Raw genomic sequence first — 19428 nt, forward strand, 5'->3', positions numbered from 1 at the left:
TTCAGTTCTTTTGATCTTTTTCCAAGGGCGGCTGCTTGCCTGAATGGTTTGAAATGCACATGTTCCTTGCAAACAGGCATAAAAGAAGACAGAATACAAAATGTTAATTCTTAATAATTCTCCAGTCTTAAAGGGTGTGTTGGTTCCTGGACTGGACTGTGCTGAGAGAGGAAACCCAGAATGTGGTGCATGCACACAAACACATTCAACCTCAGGCATTTGCTAAGGAAGGGCAGAAAAGTAGTGACAGTTCTTAACATGGGTTGTTCCAGTACATTTTGAATATCTTTTAATACATTTGTGGAGCACAAGCCTATTGTTAGCTGCAGGTAGAATTTCTATTTTTTCTGAGGCAGTTTTATCTCAGTTCCAGCGGAGAGCAGAAATAGAAATCATCTTTAAACCTGCTTATAAACGCCCAGAATAATCAACCCAGATGCTTCCTTTCAATGGAGTAAGTGTTTTTGTTGAATTTCGTAAAAAGGTATTTCTGTTTCTCTGCTTTCGCAGAATTAACAGCAGCTTGATGGCAGCTCCATTTTTTCCCCATTCCCGGTTCTTTGCTCTTCCCTTTTTATTGAAATAGCAAAGAACTGTTCTGTTGGTGGGCGTCTTGCTGCTTCATTTCTCCTCTTGGCTGGGGTGCCAAACAAAACATTCCCACCTCTCCTATACTGAGTGACTGAATGCCCGCCAAGGGGATGATTTTAGAACGGAGAGGATTGTGTTCTTGTGCTGTAGTAGACTTTTAAAGATGTGACTCCTACCATCCATTTAATATTTGCCAAGCCTTAAATAAAATAATGATCATAGCAGCAGTACAACCTAGTAGTTCCTGTTCCTGTTGCAAAATAAACCTGTCCCACCATGGTTTATTTTACAATGAAAATTAACAGATTTTGGATGGCCTTTGCCCTTGGAACCACCCAAATGTTGTTAGCTCCCCACTTCCCATAAGCCAGACTTTCAGCCCAGATATTCAAGGTTTTTGTTCCAGAAGTTGGAAGCAATGGTTGGCAGATACACCAGAAGCAGTGTCAAGGGTATCTCAAGGTATACTGGATTGGAACATGGAGGGTCTATTTTAGCCACCAACAGAGAAAACAGCTGTTAATTATATATTTTTTTCCAGCCTGTTTACAAGTAATCCTTTGAGACAGCTGCCTAAAATAGTGGCCGTCACAAATTCTTGTGGCAATGAGTTTTACAGGTGGTTTGCCCGCTGTTGCAAGATGTTGGCCTCAAGATAAAATTGGAATTCATTTTATTATGTAACTATGTACAACAAAGAAGAAAAGCCAATGAACATTTACATTCCGTTATAGGCAGACAGTATTTTTCATCTCTCTTCTTAGATTAAAAAGCATAACATTTTACTTCTTTCTTCCGTTTGGCTACATTCTGTCTGCTCGTAGCAACATTTTAACGCGGTCTCAGAACCAACGTCCTTCGGTTTTTGGAAGGGTGTGCTCTGATGTGAAAACAACAAAATCTTATATTTCCTTTAACCAAAAAAAAAAAATCAAGTGTCCTGACAATTCTGTACAAAACCCCACAACATATAACATGTATGAAAAGTTCCATTTTGCGCCTGTGTATAAAAGTGTCTGTGTGCATTTTTGCCTTCCTGCATTGCCAAGAATTCTGCATTCCAAATGACCCTTCTTCAGCTGGGCTTTGCCTTGTTACTTGATGGGCATTCGCTTTGGGCTTCCCCCCTCCCCTTCTTCCTTCTCCCTGTCCAAATCCTATAGAGCCAGATTTTCTTCTTGCTTTCTCCTTGGAATTTGATGTTCGTTCTTTGTTACTCTGCGCCTGCGGGAAACAGATACAAAACTCAGGATGGAAGCAAACGAAACCACTTGGAAACAAAACGTTCAAGATTTTGGCCACAACCTTGAAGCCACCCTTTCTCACAGTGTGATTTGCTAGACCAGCCCTGGTGGTTGGCCTATAAAAGAATTTAATGCTAGGATGAAATCTTGGAGAGGAAACTTAGCGTCCTCAAGAAGTTTTGAACGGCAGCTCTCACAACTGCTTGTCATGGGCCACCCCAGCTGTGACTAATAGAAATGGAAATCCAAAACACACAGAGGACCCCAAGCTGCCTCCCAACCCCATGCTTGGTTAACATACACTGATGTTTCATTTTTCTCTCCACCTATTTTTGAGTTTTTGGCCTGGGGATTGGTCTTCAAGGGCTAAAAAACATAAATCCCTTCAATGACGCGTTTAGCATATGGACTCCACTCTGCAGGCTGCAAATTCAACAGTAGGCAGGGAAAAGAACGAACTTGGAGTGCAAATTTAATTTGAATTTAAGAAAAAAGTAAGTTGATACTGGGCACCATCTTTGAAGGCAGCACCTAAGGCTGTTGAGTGCCTGCAGGTTGTTCACCTCTGTTCTAAATGCCGCAAATTTAGAATGACCAATTTGCCCTCCCGGAAGTGTGGAATGCAACTCCCTCATCCCCAGTCAATAGGATGCTGAAGAGTGCCAAGGTGGGGAGATGAACATCTTCAAGGGTGTATTCCTTTGAACAATTTAGTTAGTAACACCAGCCACCCCTTCTTCGCAATTTTCAAACCAAGGGCTCTTCTAGGTCATCAGCCTTTTCAGCTCCCATCTTTTCTCAACCCAATTTTAAAATGCATCCAAAATTGATTTGGACTGGTCTGACCACTTTCAGAAATCAGTGTGCTACAAGCATATGCATGTTGATCTGTTGGCAAGCCTAAAGTTTGCAAAGGTTCATTCCTACACTTCGACTCTTTGCCTTCTTCCCTTTTTTCAAAATCGTTTGTGAATCTGTCCTCATGTACTGTATTTATGCTCCTTTCAGCTCCATTTCCTAACACGTTGACGTGCTTCTGTAACAAACTCCAGTGGTGCCAGAATGGTGATGCAGTACACATAAGCAATGTCATCACAACGTCTGACATAGTACATAAGTAATGGCATTTGTGTGACGTTGCCATCACACCCCTGCATCATTTGCCCATGCTGGGAGGGAGAGCGAGTCAAGCATCCAATAGGAGCACAAACTCTCTCTCTGAGCTGAGCTCAACATGGCAATACGAATAGTCCTCAATTTACAACCATTCGTTTAGGGACTGTTCGAAGTAACAATGGCACAAAATGAAGAGACTTACAATCGGTCCTTGCACTTACAACTGTCCCTGCAGTCACATGATCAAAATTCAGGTGCTTGGCAACAGGCATGTATTTACGATGGTTGCAGCATCCTGGGGGCACATGATTGCCATTTGCAACCTTCCCAGCTGGCTTCTGACAAGCAAAGTCAATGGGGGAAGCTGGATTTGCTTAAGAACCATGTGATTCACTTAATGGCTGTGGTGATTTGCCTAATGACCATGGCAAAAATCATAAAATCAGGTGTGACTCACTTAACAACCGCCTCGCTTAGCAACAGAAGTTCCGGTGCTAATAGTGGTTGTAAGTCGAGGACTATCTTTAAGTGACCATTTCTGAAGAAGCACTGAGGTCTTAAGACAAGTTTTCCCAGGCTCAGGTACAAGGCTCCTGAAGGTATATTGAAATTACAGTTGCAAGTCCCCCATTTATGTTGCTTAATGATGCACGCAGTGCTCATCTCAGAAGAATATTGGGACAGTGCCTCTGTCTGGAAGACCCACTAGTTCCCATTTTGTACTTACCATCTATTTGCCCAACTTGCTGACCTCCTTCTGTTTCACCTTCCTCATTCAGTTCTTCATCTTCTTCATCTTCAGAAAAAAAGGAGGGGGAAGTAATTTAGACCCATGTTCCAGAACAACTCATGTGCTCTGTAACAGAGCTATGGCCTCTGTCTCTTAAGCATCTCAAATGCATGAGACATTTTTGGAAACTTTATTTCTAACTCTGCTGGGATCTATTAACTCTGTACCTCTTGGCACCCAACAGTTTGGTTAGCTTGCTGGTAACATTAGAAAGCACCACTTTTATCATGGAAACCAACAGACTTCAGCCCCAGAACAAGTACAGAGGGAAATTAAAAGCAGCAATAAATTTGCTCTCCAAATCCCTCAGTACAAAAAGCTGATGAATGTTCTCCTAGTATGCTCCACTATTTACTATTTGCTGAGCATTTATCTGCATTTGACGTTCCTCCCCATGATAATCTAATGTCACCATTTGATTAAGTATATTGGGTATGCCTGATGATAGTATTATTTGAGAGCCGATATGCAATGGTAATAAATATTGGCAGCTGATGCACAATGTTGTTTCTTTCAGGGATTTCCATATTCATTATTACACATTATATTTTCCTGGGTCTAAACAACCTAATGTTCAAGAAAGGCCGCTCACTGTCCCAGGAGCCTTCAGTCGACTGATGTGATAATAGTTTCCCCATTAGAAGGAATGTATTTGATAGATCAGAAGATTAAAAGAGCCATCTTGCTTTCAGAGATATTAGCAATTCAGGTTATACCTTTTACATCCTGAATGGGCACCTCTGAGTTATCGTACCTGCCTCAAAGTTGATGCTTCTCAAGGTTTCTGTGACACTTTCCAAGTCTAAGGTGAAGTAGTCCATGTTTTCAAAGCCTGGCTCAGTCTTTTCCAGCTGAGCACCTTTTGACGCATCCACAATCCTAGAACGTAGATAAAAAAGGGAGTTGCCTTTTCTCCTGCTATTGGAGCATCCAGCTGCAGCTTTTGGGCTGTCATTCAAACAAATGGTGTGGTACTCTTTCATGGGTCTTTCCACCATTACTGGAATCAACCCAGAGATTTATGAAGGATGGCTGGCAGTATTTTAGGGAAATAAAATAAGCAGAAGAAATGGAATGAAAGGAGGGGGCGTTGATCGAATACGCCTCTCCCTTTTTATAAACAACTCTGTTAAACTTCCTTTGGGTCTACCCTCCATTTCCATTCCCCACAATGTCCCACACCCAAAGGTCCCTGAAAAACGATACATAAAATAGGTTTCAATTTGCTGAGGGTGTTTTTTTTTTAACAAATGGAATGATAATTAAGCTGCCCCCCACTTTTTGTTAGCAGGAGCATTGCAACTGGACAAAGAAGCTAAAAAACTAGTCCATCTACCATTCACCTTTAACTTATGTTAAAGTGTCACATTGTTTACCCAACCACACAGACTCCTTCCTGCTTGGATCCTCTTTTAATTTATGAGGATTTACTGTTTGTTTACAGAAATGGCAATTTAGGAAGATATTTTCAGGACTTACGTTTTAATAAGCTGCTTGGCAGTCTGGAACGGAAAAGAGAAATGTCAACAAATGAATGAGGAAATTTCAGTTTAAAATTGAGCAATCAGTAAAATCATCTTGAGTCTCCCAGAAATTATTAATTGGTTGATAACACTGATAAAAATGTTGAAGTTATCAAGACTGAATCGAAGGCCCACCCACAAAAAATGTTGAAGTGCAATTGTACAGTTGTAAGATGTTGTAATTGGGTACCTTTGTTTTACTTCTATTTTGTATTCCACCATGGGTTTTCTGGGAGTTGAAATCCACACATCTTAAAGTTGCCAAGGTTGAGAAACACCGCTCTAGTGCATAAAAGGTTTCCTCACCATGAGAAAAGTTGCTCCTCCTTCCTCCTCCACCGACTGAATGGCAGTCTCAACCAGCTTGGTGGATTTCTCCAGTTGATCTTTATACTGTTGGATGAGGTTCTGCATGAACCCAATCTTCTCCTCCTGCTGCTTGGAGATGCGCTGCAGAAGGTCCATCCTCTTCTCCTCAAGGACAGCAATGAGGATTTCAAACTTCTCACACAAAGCCTGCTTAGCCGACTGGCTGTTCTCCTGCCACAGAGAGAAGCATAAAAGAAGAAGCTGAGCTGGTCCCTCCTGGACAAATCTCACTCATGCAGCAGCCATCTGGCACTCATTCAGAGAGACCCCAGGGCTTGAGTTGTTCAGGGGAAGGGCTGCAGCTCTAAAGATCTTGATCCCCCAGCTGGTTCCAGTTGGCAAATATATTCTGCGGAAGATATCTGCAGAGGATAGCATGTCCATCTCCATAGACAACTTTTTTTTCTAGTTTGGCACCCCTACTGCCAATGTATTGATTTTGTTTTAGAGTCAGTCCTGACTCCTGGCAATTGCCTACACAATTCCCTGCAGTTTTCTTGGCAAGATTTTCAGAAGTGGTTTGCCATTGTCGTCTCTTCCTAGGAGAGAGAATAACTGACCCAAAGTCACCCAGCTGGCTTTGTGACTAAGGCAGTGTTGGAAGTGTTAGCAAATCCAGCATGCCTCATTAGCATGTGCATTAGCATGTAAATTGAGTTCATCCCAAGATGCAACTCTGAGAAGCTGTTTGTTGCCACTCCTACTTCCTCTCTCTCTCTTTCTCCTTCTCTACCAGGAGCAAGCACACGGCTGTGTGCTGCTCCATCTCTGGGCACCATGTGGTGGGCCTGGAATTCCCAATTTCTTCCACACAGCTCTTAGCAGCTGTAGGGCTAAGGGTGAAGTAAGGGACAAAAGAAGAACAAAGATTTCATCTTTTTCACCAAACATGTATGTAACTGGACCAAGAATAAAAATAAGTAAGATATTATTTCACTCACTTTTAAACCTACTATGTCTAAGCGTGTGATTCTTTATGCTTGGGAGGGCTGAATGTAAGATCAATAACCTGTGTTTCTCTGATTTTTTTCATAAAGTTAGAAATCAGAAAATTAGAAATTCAAATTATTAATTCAGTCATCAGGCCAAGCAAATTATGCAAGCACCCTCTTTGAGTTTATATCTGGGATTTTAAGTTTCTAGGCAGACTACCGGCTCTTTCATCTAAATCAATGTCTTATCGTCATGCCAACTCTTCCAGAAGATTCAAGTGAGTGATCGTAACTAGTACCACTAAGATCAACTGGTAAACTTCCTGGCTGACTGGGAATTTGAATCTCCAAGTCAAAACTCCAGTTCTGGCTAGCTTGGTGCGGAATTAGGGGAACAAAAATCCAACACATCTGTAGATGAAGTGCCCTCTGGTGCAGTGTTTCTCAACCTTGGCAATTTTAAGATGGGTGGACTTCAACTCCCAGAATTCCCCAGCCAGTTTGCTGGATTTTCTGGGAGTTGAAGTCCACACATCTTCAAGTTGCTAAGGGTGAGAAACACTGATCTAAATAAACCTCTGCCCAGATTTGGAAACTGGGAGAAGAAAGCCACTGGGCTCCCTTCTCCTCTCTTCTCTGGTAGCACCTGTCTGACCAACCATCACTCTGGATTGGATTTCTCTTCCACTGCTCAGATTTCCAGGGGCTCAGCCATTTGTCGCGTTCCTCACCTCCGTCGTCTTGCACAATTCCTCCAGCTGGCTGATGATCGTCTGTACCCTGTCGTTCCCTGCTACCAGCATGGAGATGCAGTTGGTTAGCTCAGTCTGTGAGAGAAAATAATAAAAATAGATTTGGCTCCCCAATCCCACTTCTCTGAATCAAGGGGCATGCTGAGGTTCTTCTGGGTCGGTTGTGAAAGAGAAGGATGAAAAACCAGACTAAAGAAATATGAGCAATCCTAGGCTCAAGAATTGTTGTCAATACTGATTTGTTTTCCTCTTTGTTCCCCTCTTCAACCATATTGGACTGCAGGGACTGTTTTATTTTTCACGTTTGATCATTTTTCTGGGGCTTTGAAAGATTGAGGAAAGTTTGATGAAGACCTGAACTCAGTTAACTGATTAAGCCTAGAGGCAGATGATAAATCCTTCTCCTGCAAAGTCAGTTGGCTTCTGGTTGGCACAGTATTTTCAGCCCATGGCAGAAATGTGTTTTTATGATGCTGACATCCATGCAAATTTGGATGCCAAAGCCAACAATCCTTTTGCACCAACTGGCTGAACACTGCATCTGCCAGGGACTCCAAAATATTGGCTGAACTGGTTGTCTTGCTGCCAGCCCACGGTACATAGTTTGGTCTGGGTTGGCTTCACAAAGTGGTGCCCTGAAGCTCTAAATCTGCTTTTTGGCTCTTCTGGGGTGAGAGACATAACTTTATCACAAGTTCTGAGTGACAACTTGAAAGCTCCATGCACCGACCCACATTCAAATGTTCCCCCTAATCACTGGTTCAGTATAACACTGGGACAAGAGGAGAGTAATGGGAGATGGAAAATTCTTGATTGGACTGCAGGATGGCAAAGACTCCACATCTGCTTTTCTCATTTTTCCAAGCCTCTGCAGTGCCCCTGTGGGTGGAGGGACATATACTAGGCACCAAGAATTCCAGATGGCTGTGACCATAACTGAGTCTGTAGAAAAAGGGGCCAGTGATTGGTCTGTTCAATCTCTGGGAAAGGTGGTAGACTAACCATGGAGCCCATCCAAAATGTTCAGAGAAAGACCACAGCTTCTATTACAGCTGCTTTCTTGGGAATGAGAGCCCTCCCAACAGGGTCCTCTGCCATTTCGCAGCCCTTGTGGCTCTAAATATATCCTGCTGATGACTGCTTGTGGGCTGCAGTCTTCTCTGTATTCATATCAACTGCATTAGGGTCAGACACTATTCCTGAAAGGCACAGTGTCACAAATCCAGTGGTCTCTAATTCACCTCTTAGCCTACATGGGAGATGTTCCTTCGGCCCCAAGACTTCCTCTGCATACCGCGGGATCTGAACCCCTCTAAGGTGAAGGAATGCAATACTTTTTATCTCTGGGCACATGGTCAAGTTGCAGGCGTGGGAGGATTGTTCACTTCCATAGGGGCTGCTAAGCAGCATTCCAGGAAGCCTTGAGGCTGCTCAGAATTATGTCAGGGTGGGTGGCTGTTTGTGCATGTCCAAAAAGAAGAATACACCATGAAAAGGTTTTGCATGCACTAAGATTGATATAGATGCACACTTAAAAACAGTTGCTTTAAATAGAAATACTGATCATCTCCTCCTAATGGGGAAGATAGTGATGAAGGGACCCGTGTGCTTTCCTTGCGGGCAACATCAAAGGTGGGTGCACCTGATCCTCCTCTTCTGAGTCTTTTTCATTAACCGCAACTTGGACTACAGTAGATGGCAGAGAGAGAAAGAGGATTGCACTATTTAAGTAGGACATATAGTTAGATCTCATCAGTGGTTCTCCAAGGATTAGACTGAGGAGATCTCAAAAGATCACTTAGGAATGGTTTCCTCAAAAGATCACTTAGGAATGGTAACCAATTAAAAGGGAGTTGGGAGGGGGTGGTACATCTATGTATATGTATGTGTATTTTCCCCTTTTTAAAAAAAACCTAAGATAGAATAGAGGTCTGTCTTGTCAATTTGGAAGGGAGGATTTGAAAGCATGCAAAATATCTACAGTAAGTGTCAAAGTTACCAAGCCTGGCCCCGTGCTTCCAGATTAGTTGAAATCATCAAAGGGCAGCAAAGCAGGAAATGTTGCTGTGGTGATGGCAGTACATTCCCTCCCTACCATCTGGTGAGAATGAAAGCAAAGTAATGCCCTCCCTTGAGGTTCTTGATTAGCAAAGACTATTTGACAGCATGATGCCGTGATGCTATCACCTTCACACTGTGATCTCTGATTAGCTGGGTTCATATGTAGAGAAAGAATAAATCCTGAAGCCACATCAGTCTTCAGGCTGAATAACAGTGGCTAACAGTTTATAAACATACATAAAAATGGAAAAGAATGTGATATCAATGTATTTATTGGGGGAAGGGTAGGCCCTTTCAATCCTTCTAAGGCCACTTCTCCACTAGTGGGGTATACCTATGGCCTCACCTGGTCATCACAGAAGGAATATAAAGTCTGTCCTCATTACAGTTCTATCAGCCAAACAATGGTTGGATGACTCTAGAGGATGCTATGGGCCTTTCCCTCCTGCTGAGCTGAAGTGTTTTCCATCCATTCACGAAAACTATAATAGCATGAAATTTGCTGTCTTCACAGCTAATTCCTGTCTCTGTTGCCTCTGTTCCCATTCACTGCCAGCCCCCTGACCTCTGATAATGGGTGATAAAGTCTAACAGATTCTATCAACCTTGAAGTGTCAGGATAGTTGGGGGAAAGATTATTTAACATGATGCAGCTGAGGATGATTTAAGGTTGTCTTATCTTAATCTCTCTCATGGGCTGGGCGCAAGATGAAGGCAACGTTGTGGAGACCCAACAGAAAAAAAAAGATGTTGCCAGGACGTGTTTGTGACAAGGTTAAGTGCAAGAAGGGAAAAATTCTGTAAGGCAGCAATAGAGAAATGGCCTAAGGCATAGTTTTCACTCTGAAAATGCCCAGGGAGCAAATACTTGTGTTGCTATGCAGCTCATTGTGCAATAAGAAGGGAGCAGTGAGCAGGTTTGAGGGAACCTTCTTATATATGGGAGAATGAAGGCTGGTGGACCCTGCCAAGAGCCCACAGGAGCAATTTAAAATAATCCAGTCATTTCTCATAAACAGAGTTTTCTTCAGCAGGAATTCCTTGGAAGCTGATTGAGGCAGGAAAGGGGCAACTGGAGACCACAAGTTTGAAATCTAATAACCTAAGTACAGAGTGGTTGAAGGTAGCTGCTCTAAAGGTTGAACTTGTCAAGACAGGAACCAGCAATTCTCAAGCCAGAGAGAACTGCTATGTAAACACTGGGATGATGTCTCCAATTCTCAGGGTGGGAAAAGAATAATCTGTTCATTTGAAAAGCCAGAAGGAAAAGGCCTAGGATGTAAACTCTGGAGCAGATGTATATACAGGTAGTCCTCGACTTACAGCCATTCATTCAATGATGGTCTGAAGTTACGACGACCTCAGAATGGGTGCTTTACAGCCTGTAAAGCACTTCTGAGCATTGCAAAATGTCACACCCCCCACCCCCCACAGTCACAGGATTGCATTCTGGGCACTTGGCAACTGGCTCGTGTTTACGACCAGTTGCAGCATCCTGCAGTCATGTGATTGCATTTTGCAATGTTTTTTGCCATTTTCCGGCAAAAAACATCCATTGGGGAAGCTGGATTTGCTTAATGACCACAATGATTTGGTTAATGACTGCCATAAAAATGGTCATAAAATCCGGTCCAGTCACATGGTGACTCGACTTATGACCACAATGATTTACGATGGAAACTCCAGTCCCAACTGTGATTGTAAGTCGAAGACTACCTGTATACTACTTGATTTCCATCTTCTGGACTAGGCATATCTTCTGCAGATGTATGATGTCTGTCTGCTCTGCAGTAAAGCAGCTTATCTAGCTGTATCATGTCTTTGAAGCCTCTGCTGTAAGCAAGTTCTGGAATTTGGGCAGCAGGATCAAAATCAGCAACGTGGGCTGATAGACTGCCCTGATGCAAGCCCTGCTCCTTCTGAACATGCATGTAACACCCACAAAAGGGGTGGAGTTTATGTCATGATGCTCTGCCTGCCATCTTGCAATGCTGATGCCTCCTTCCCCTACCCCCTGGCAAATGACCATGAATATCGGTTGAACACTGAAGAGTTAAGAGTTACTGTGGTGAAGTTTGGCTCATACCTTTTGTCCCTGAAAGACACCTTGAAGAGGCGCCACTTCACAATCTTTGTGAGCTCCAAAGACTTTGCACATAGAGCAGGTAGGAACCTCGCAGGTCAAGCAATAGATGTTGATCTTTTCGTCTTCATGTTCCTTGCACATTGGGTGGTTTCCCTTCTTGAGTGGACGGCTGTTGAAGACAGAAGGCAAAGGAAGAGTCCAGATGAGAGTGTGTCTGTAGCTATTGTTCAAGTAGTAGTGGGAAAACAGACTGAAACTCATACTCAGCCCCCGAAGTCTCTGGGTAACACTGAGGCAGTCACTGTATCTGGCATGATGATTATGCCTCACTGCTTACAGCCACTGGTTTGCACATCTGAAAATATTTTAAACTATTGCTTTAGATGTTTTATTTTAAATTATGTAAAAGTTTGATGGCGCTGGAATTGCATGGCATGTAGTTAATGTCAATATGGCAGAATACAGTCAAATAATTGTGTGAAAATACGGGTGAAGACAGAGGATCAAGTTGGTACTGTGGGTTATCCAAATGCCTGGTTGTGATGCCCTTGGAACCGTATGGGCATCCTGATAAAATGCGTCAGAAGTTATTTTCCTAGTGGATTGGGCCCTTTGCCTATTAAAGAGGGAGGGACTGAAGAGTCATTTGGCTTGGTTACTTCAAGTTCAACCAATGTCTAGGAATTGGCCCCAGAAATATTCCTCTCTCAGGGCAAGCATTTTTTTGTTTAGATTTTTTTTATCCTGCCTTTATTATTTTTATAAATAACTCAAAATGGGGAACATCCCTAATACTCCCTCCTTCTCCTCTTTTCCCCACAACAACAACGACCCTGTGAGGTGAGTTGGGCTGAGAGAGTGACTGGCCCAAGGTCACCCAGCCAGCTTTCATGCCTAAGGCAGGACTAGAACTCTCAGTCTCCTAGTTTCAAGCCTGGTGCCTTCAGCCCTCCCTCCCTCCCTTCCTTCCTTTCCCAAGTCTTTCTTTTCATTTAACTTTTCTCTCATACAGCTGAAGTTAAATAGTGGATTTAGTAAATGAAGTTGAAAGTGAAGGGCTCCTTTCTCATCACCTACCCACACATCATCAGTTTGTGTTTCCATGCTGCATTTTTGTAACATACTTAACTGGGTTACTCCGTTTACCTATTTTCTGAGTCTGCATATCCTAACCAAATGGTCTGGGTTCACACAATACATTCAGCTGCAAAACCCAGTCAGGGTCACCACTAACCCATCTTAGTGTGTTGTTGTATGAGTGAATCTGCTTTATGGGTCCTGCTTAAACATGTGGGAATTCAGTCCCTAGGTAGAGAAATCAGACCAGCTGCGTAAGAACTGTTGCAGGTATGATGGGTTTGACGCTACGGGGATAAAGTTGCTGATCCTTCTTTCATACAGTAGATGGTAGATGGCCTTCTGTCTAATATTAACCTCCCCCGTGAAGTTATGTTTAGATCTCACTTCCACTTCTGTCAAAGTAGAGCCACTGACTTTATTTTGGGAAGCTGTTTATGGCTTATGATCACAGCCCCCCACCTCAAAGTAGCAGCCACTGCACTTCTGCTCCTATATTCGGATCCCTTGCTAATCCACCCAAGTTTCTTGATCCTTCATGGAAATGGACTAGTCAGAGCAGTTGGGGTTTCCTCTATAGGGTTTTTTTTAAAAAAACAAACACCATGACAATTGCTTTTGTTATCACGATTTAAAGCAGTTCTAATTCCTAGTTTTACAAACAATGCATGAGTCTGAATATGTGTATGAATGAACGAACAAATGAATAAATGAAAACAATCTAGGTCAGACCCAAAGTCCATCTAGGTGCTGGTCTGAAAAGAGTCAAAACCTTCCGTCTGGAGTTTTAAATCGGATTAAGCTGCCATTTTAAGATGGGTTTTATTTTATAGCATCTATTGCTTTTTGCACATTCAGTCTATTGTAAATTTCTCATTGATCTGATTAGTCTGTCTGCAGATTCCCCCCTGGTAATTGTTAGGCAAGCCCCCAGGATGAATCCCAGTTATGATGGCCAGCTTTTCAGTTCTATAGAGTCCTTCCTTCTTTCCTTCAACTACCAGATCTGAGCTGCAAAAATCCAGAGGACCACAAGGATCCACCAAAAATCCACCAGAGGATTCTTGGCAACCAAGAGTCAGAGTTTTCAATATTTCTTTGCTGCCATCTATTGGCTGTCTGGATTGTTGTGGCCCAGATATGGTAGCTCATACCTTCCTCTAATGCTGGGAAAGATGGAAGGAAAGAAAAAAAGAGGACCACCAGCAGCAAGATGGATAGACTCAGTTAAGTGGTGATGCGTGCACCATTGGAAGACCTGAAGGACCAGGTTGGGGTCAGATCCTCCTGGAGAAAAAAACAATCTGTGTGGTTGCTAAAAGTCACAACAACTTGTTGGTGCTTTGTCATCCATCCACCTTTCTCTAGCTGCTGCTCGATCTGGAAATGATTGTTCAAAAATTATTGGAAGATGCTAAGATCTGATTGCTTCCCCCCCCGCTCCCTTTTAGGGGAGAACTTCTTTTCCAAGGTGTAATAAAGTGGAAATTCACACCAACCTAGAATATTCCTGTTTATAGATATCAATGATATTTTCCACCAGCAGATTCCTCTGGAGACCATAGACTCCATGGCGGTCCAGGATGACTTCATGTCGGCAAGAGGGGCAGCGGAACCGTCCTCCTGATATGGTTGTTCCTCGGCTTGTTTGCCAGTATGGATTTGCAGCCTAGAAATGCCATCAATCATGTTAATCCAAAAGTCAGTGATTTTCACAAAATTAAACAAACTATGCATTTTTTCCAAAACTTGTGCCCTCCAGAAATAATGTACTTCAGCTCCCATCAATCCCACTCATGTCAAACCCAACACTTCAGGGAGGACCCAGCTGGGGAAAACTACAAAAATTCAGAATAATCTAATTTCTTCCCTTTCCCCACCCGTAAAATTATTCAGTTGTCCTTTTGATAAGACTGGACATCTCCCATCATGCTTTGCTCGTAAAACAAAGAGTGTCACTGGAACACCGGCCACTGCCAACAAATGAGGTAATTGCTCCAACTGGAACCTATTTTGGGCACAAACTGCAGTGACACCATTTTGTCAGAGCTGGGCATTGGCTGGGAGAACTAAATTTCAATTTGCTGAGTTATCTAGTCTGATCTGGCTTCATTACTTTATGTGCCAATTTTTATGTGCACGTTTATGCATCTGAGCCCTAGAAAAAGGGTGAGGTAAAGCCCCAAATAAGTATCAAAATAAAATAAACAGCATTTGTAGCAAGGTAGAGTTTATTCCTGATTTATTTAGCTAAAAACATGAGAATAAGACTTGCTGGTCCATCTCAGTTCTTGAAGGACTCAAGTTTAATCAGTGGCTGAATGGATGCTCATGAAATCACATAAGAATATATGGCTATCCTGAACTATTAATTTTGTGTACATCTTTTCTAGATCTTTTGCTAGATATTGAACATGGAAGAATCATATAAATTACCTTTATGCATTACCCCAAAGTGACATGAACTGCCAGAAAAGGTCAATTGTTCATAAGAACAAAAGCAGTGCCCTGCTGGATTGGACTTCTGGCCTATCTAGTCCAGCAGTCTGTTCTCACAGTGGTCAACCAACTGCAGAAGGACGTCTCCCAGCCAATGGCCTTCAGAGGCAGTCACACTGCTATCAAGGCTAATAGCCGCTGATCCCCATGACTTTCATGAAGTGGTCCAACCCTTTTTGAAGCCAGCCAAATTCATGTAGTAATGTACACTTGTAGATGCAAATATGAAAAAAAAACCATGATATTTTGAAGAGGAATATAGCCTATTACCTATCTATCCCAAAACAATGCTTAGTGGGCATGTTTAGTGAGCATGGGATGTTGACTGGTTAATTGGGGAGGGGATATTAACCCAGAAGAATGGAGAATGGAATAGATGAAGGCATGTCTCATTGTCTAGAACATCCTTCCTCACAGCAGAACCTACTAGTCCTGGATATACTCATCATAGGTTCAATCTATTCCTCCTTAATTTGTGTAACCCTAGCAGTTTTCACTATGTTCTCTGTCAATGAGTTTCTTGTGTTATATGAAGAAATATTTGGGGGGGACAGAACATCTGGAACCAGCGCAAATCAACTGGTTGAAAGAAGATGCTTCATCTGGTCCATTGTCCACAGAATCTTATGCAGAGTTCAGTGATGTTAGCCAATCTTCCATATTGGATTGCTTGTTGTTGTATGCAGTTGAACATAGAATTCACATTTGAATGACAGTAACTGTCTGCTTCCATGTTGCTAATGTTGGTATTGCCAATGGTTTGGTCACGGTTTTGAGGGGAATGGGCTTACAAGACAAGTACTGCATTAGTCTCTAAAACTTGTACAACACTAAGAGAAAGGCATCATCTATACACAAAAGAAAAGCCTTTTTCTATAATACTATATTCCCCAAATTTAGGAATACCCTCTATTGGGAAGTTCAGTTGGTACTAACATTATGATCAAGGAAACTTTTGGAATTATCAAGCAGACCTCTTCTGAAGTTCACAAAAATGGAACTATATGACCTGGTCCATTTTTATGTTGGGATTGGCAGTTTTCAGATTCCTTTGGATCCATGGTGGTTTTCAGATTCCTTTGGATCCATGGCATGAACCAACTCCATTGGCAGCAACGTAATACTTGCCAGATGTGATGGAATAGCACCTCCAAGGATCCCCAGTCAGCATGCCCCATGCTGACTTAAGATTCTGGGACTTGAAGTCCCAATGCACCTGGAGGGCATTAACTTGTAAGTACTGGTAAAAAATGTATTCAGTAAACCAACATTAAATAAAAATGATTCTCCTTCTCCTTAACAATATTAATTCCATATTTTTTTTAAAAAGGTGAAACAAAGCCACATGTGCAGTTATCACATGGCCTGATATGCCCATTTTTTTACAAAATGGAAATGATACACATGTAAGAAGTCATTGAGTGAAAAGGAAATAAAGCAACTTTCTCCAGTCAAGTACCACACAGATGTGTTGTGGCTATAGTTCCTGCCAACCATGCTAACACATCTGAGGATCTCCAGGATGAGAGGACAGTTAAAAACAACCTATGGCTTCAACAGGCAGGTATCTCTCTCCCCTCTACCCCTTTGCCTGCAAGCCAATGAGATCTTTGTGAAACCAAATTCAGTTTCTCCTCAGCTTCTTGGCTTTCTTTCTGCCACTCCATTTTGTGTTGCCTTGGAGGTCTGACAACAACAATCAACAAGTCAGGAAGGCAATGTCAGAAGTATAACAGGCCTCTAAAGGACCGGTGCTGAGCTCTTATCAGCTAGTTTTTAGCCAAAGCCTTTTGAAGACGTGGATTGATTATCTGAGGAATGGTTCCAATGTGGCCTCCAAGATTTGAAACTGGAGGTGGAAGCTGGGCTTTAGTAGATACACATGCAGTCTCTAGGGCACCAGAGCCTTAAAAAAACACCATGGTGGGAAAACATTTCATGGCCAGGACAATTTCATTAAATTAACATAAGCACAAGTGCAAGTGTGCTACATTTATATCCTTGCTGTTTTCTTATTAAAAGTTGCACAGTGATGGCTAATGAATCTTTCAGATGTAGCAGAGGCTGCTATACATTCACTTTCTGCCATTTTTTTTTCAGATGACTGAGAATACATTTTCCTGCATTCTCTACTTAAAAAGCCATCTCGCTCAAGTCCAATTTAAAAATAAAGATTCCTAAGTAGGGAGAGTGTTTCTAACCTTGAAGCTGCCTTGGAGGACAAAAAACTAAGCAAGCACATGGTCCACTTTTACACATTGTGAAATGCATTGTATGATTTACATATTATATATTATATTATATTATATTATATTATATTATATTATATTATATTATATTATATTATATTATATTATATTATATTATATTATATTATATTATATTATATTATATTATATTATAAAGTTCCACCCATAGATAATCAGCTGAATCGCAAAGTCTTCCTATAGCTACTGAATAAACATATACAAAATTGGCTGAAAGGATGCGTACTGACCTGAAAGATGTCATTAGCACATTTTCTGCAGAGGTTATGTTGGCAAGGTAGGATCACCACAGGCTTGGAGAACATCTCCAGGCAAATGGGGCAGATCAACTGTTTTTCCAGATTCTCCATAGGATTATTGTCCCGGAAGATACTCGACTGGTAATCCATTGTTTAGTTCAACACTCACAAATTATATCCTTAGATTTCGGAATCTTTTGACAAAAATCTTAGGGTTCTCTTCTGGGAGACGAGCTTAAGTTTTAGAACTAAGCCTTGCTGGGTTGGCTTTTCAAACTAAGTCACTGGGTTTTCTGCACTGTGCCTGCCTCTTGTCTATTTATAATTTATCTGGGAGTCACATGCATTTTGGCTGGCAGAATCATTTGGGAAGAGGGTCGTGTTTCCGAAAGGCTGACAGGCTGTCACATGGAGGGAGGGATGTGCAGTTGCCCCTCTGATGGGACTCCTGTAAACAAGGCAAAGGGGACAATCTGTTCAGAAACTGGGAAGCAGACTTCCAGGGATGTTATATTATTTATCAGTTTTGCCTCCCCAGTGTCTTTCGTGGCAAAGAAACTAGAGCTGTGGTTATGTAAACTGGTCACCCTTTTCAGGGAGCTAAGCAAGCAATGTGAGCTTGCTCACTTATTAAACCAGGGGTTAAGCTCAAACCACTCAGCAACATTGTTTGCTACTGCCAGGCCTAGTTCCAGGGAGTGACTCAACATAGCCAAGCAGCTCGGGATCTCTAGCTGCTTTCTCCTAATTCTGTTTTCTGTGATTGCTCAGGACAGGCCTGCAGAAACTGTGACCCAGTAACCTTTTTTAATTTAAATGTAGTAAACTCACTGGTTTACTAATAAATACCATATAATACTATAGTATAACCAGCTACCAAATATTACTGTAAAATACTATAAAATCTCTGCCAAAGAAGAATATATTGCTTCATCCTTTGATGAGTGGAAAATACTGCCTTTTCCAGGTCAGAGAGGTTACACATTTCCAAAAGTCATTAACATCTTTAACATCTGGAATAATAGCACTTTTCCAATTTCTCAATATTGTTCTTTTAGCCACCTCCCACCCCCACCCCCATGCACAATACAGCCATAATTCCTGATAGTCAAATTCCGAAGCTTTGGTATATAATTCAATATCACATTAATGAACCCTAATTTTTTTACATCTCCCAACAAAGAATATCTGAAGTCCATCCTTTTGAGTACATTTTTATGGAGTCCAATGCATTCTAAATACAATTTTTGATAAATCAACTTTAATCTCAAGTCCATTGATACCATTTTAAACATTTTTAAGAACATGAAGCCATCAATGGGGCATGGGAGATTCCAATTCTTTAGTCCATGTTTGAAATATCCCAGAAATGTCCACTTTGCAAATATTCTTGAGCTTTGGATACATATGTTATGAGTTTTACTTCTGCCATGGATTCCATCAAAGGAGAGAGCATCTCAGGTACCTCTGAAGTGGCCAAAGCTTCTGGCCCATATTGAGCTGTAAAACATGCTTAACTTAAGAATATGACCGCTGTTGTGAACTACGAAGACCAAATTACATTTGACATTGGGAAAAATCCTTAAAATAATCATTACATAATTGTTGATTTAAAGCCACTATCCTGGCTTCTACCCATAATTTTCAATAAAATGTTTTACCATGTATTTTTAGAGCAGAATTTTTCCAAAGAATTAAATATTCACAAGTCTCATTATTAAAACACAGCCTATGCCCCAACAGAGACTCAGTATCCTGAATATCACCCAAGCAGGATATGATGCCCTGCCAGGATCCCTGTAGCCTCCCTTCCCTATTTCATAGTCCCAAGCAACCCAGTCCAGCTAAAATAGAGCATCAAGCTTCTGACACAGATGATGGG

General features: G+C 41.8%; 1 protein-coding gene across 1 annotated transcript; it reads right to left on the reverse strand.

Moving 5' to 3' along the window:
- Window positions 1–1373: 1373 nt before the first annotated feature.
- On the reverse strand, window positions 1374–17827 carry TRIM63 (tripartite motif containing 63). The gene is made up of 9 exons (XM_063311753.1): window positions 17538–17827; window positions 14041–14210; window positions 11465–11633; window positions 7297–7392; window positions 5571–5804; window positions 5221–5243; window positions 4496–4620; window positions 3675–3741; window positions 1374–1809 (listed from the first exon to the last, which is right to left on the reverse strand). The coding sequence occupies exons 1-9, from the start codon at window positions 17694–17696 to the stop codon at window positions 1749–1751; spliced, it is 1104 nt and encodes a 367-aa protein (XP_063167823.1). The 5' UTR covers window positions 17697–17827; the 3' UTR covers window positions 1374–1748.
- Window positions 17828–19428: the final 1601 nt, after the last annotated feature.

The sequence above is a fragment of the Candoia aspera genome, chromosome 10 (genome assembly GCF_035149785.1).
Source record: "Candoia aspera isolate rCanAsp1 chromosome 10, rCanAsp1.hap2, whole genome shotgun sequence".
NCBI classification, from domain to species: domain Eukaryota; kingdom Metazoa; phylum Chordata; class Lepidosauria; order Squamata; family Boidae; genus Candoia; species Candoia aspera.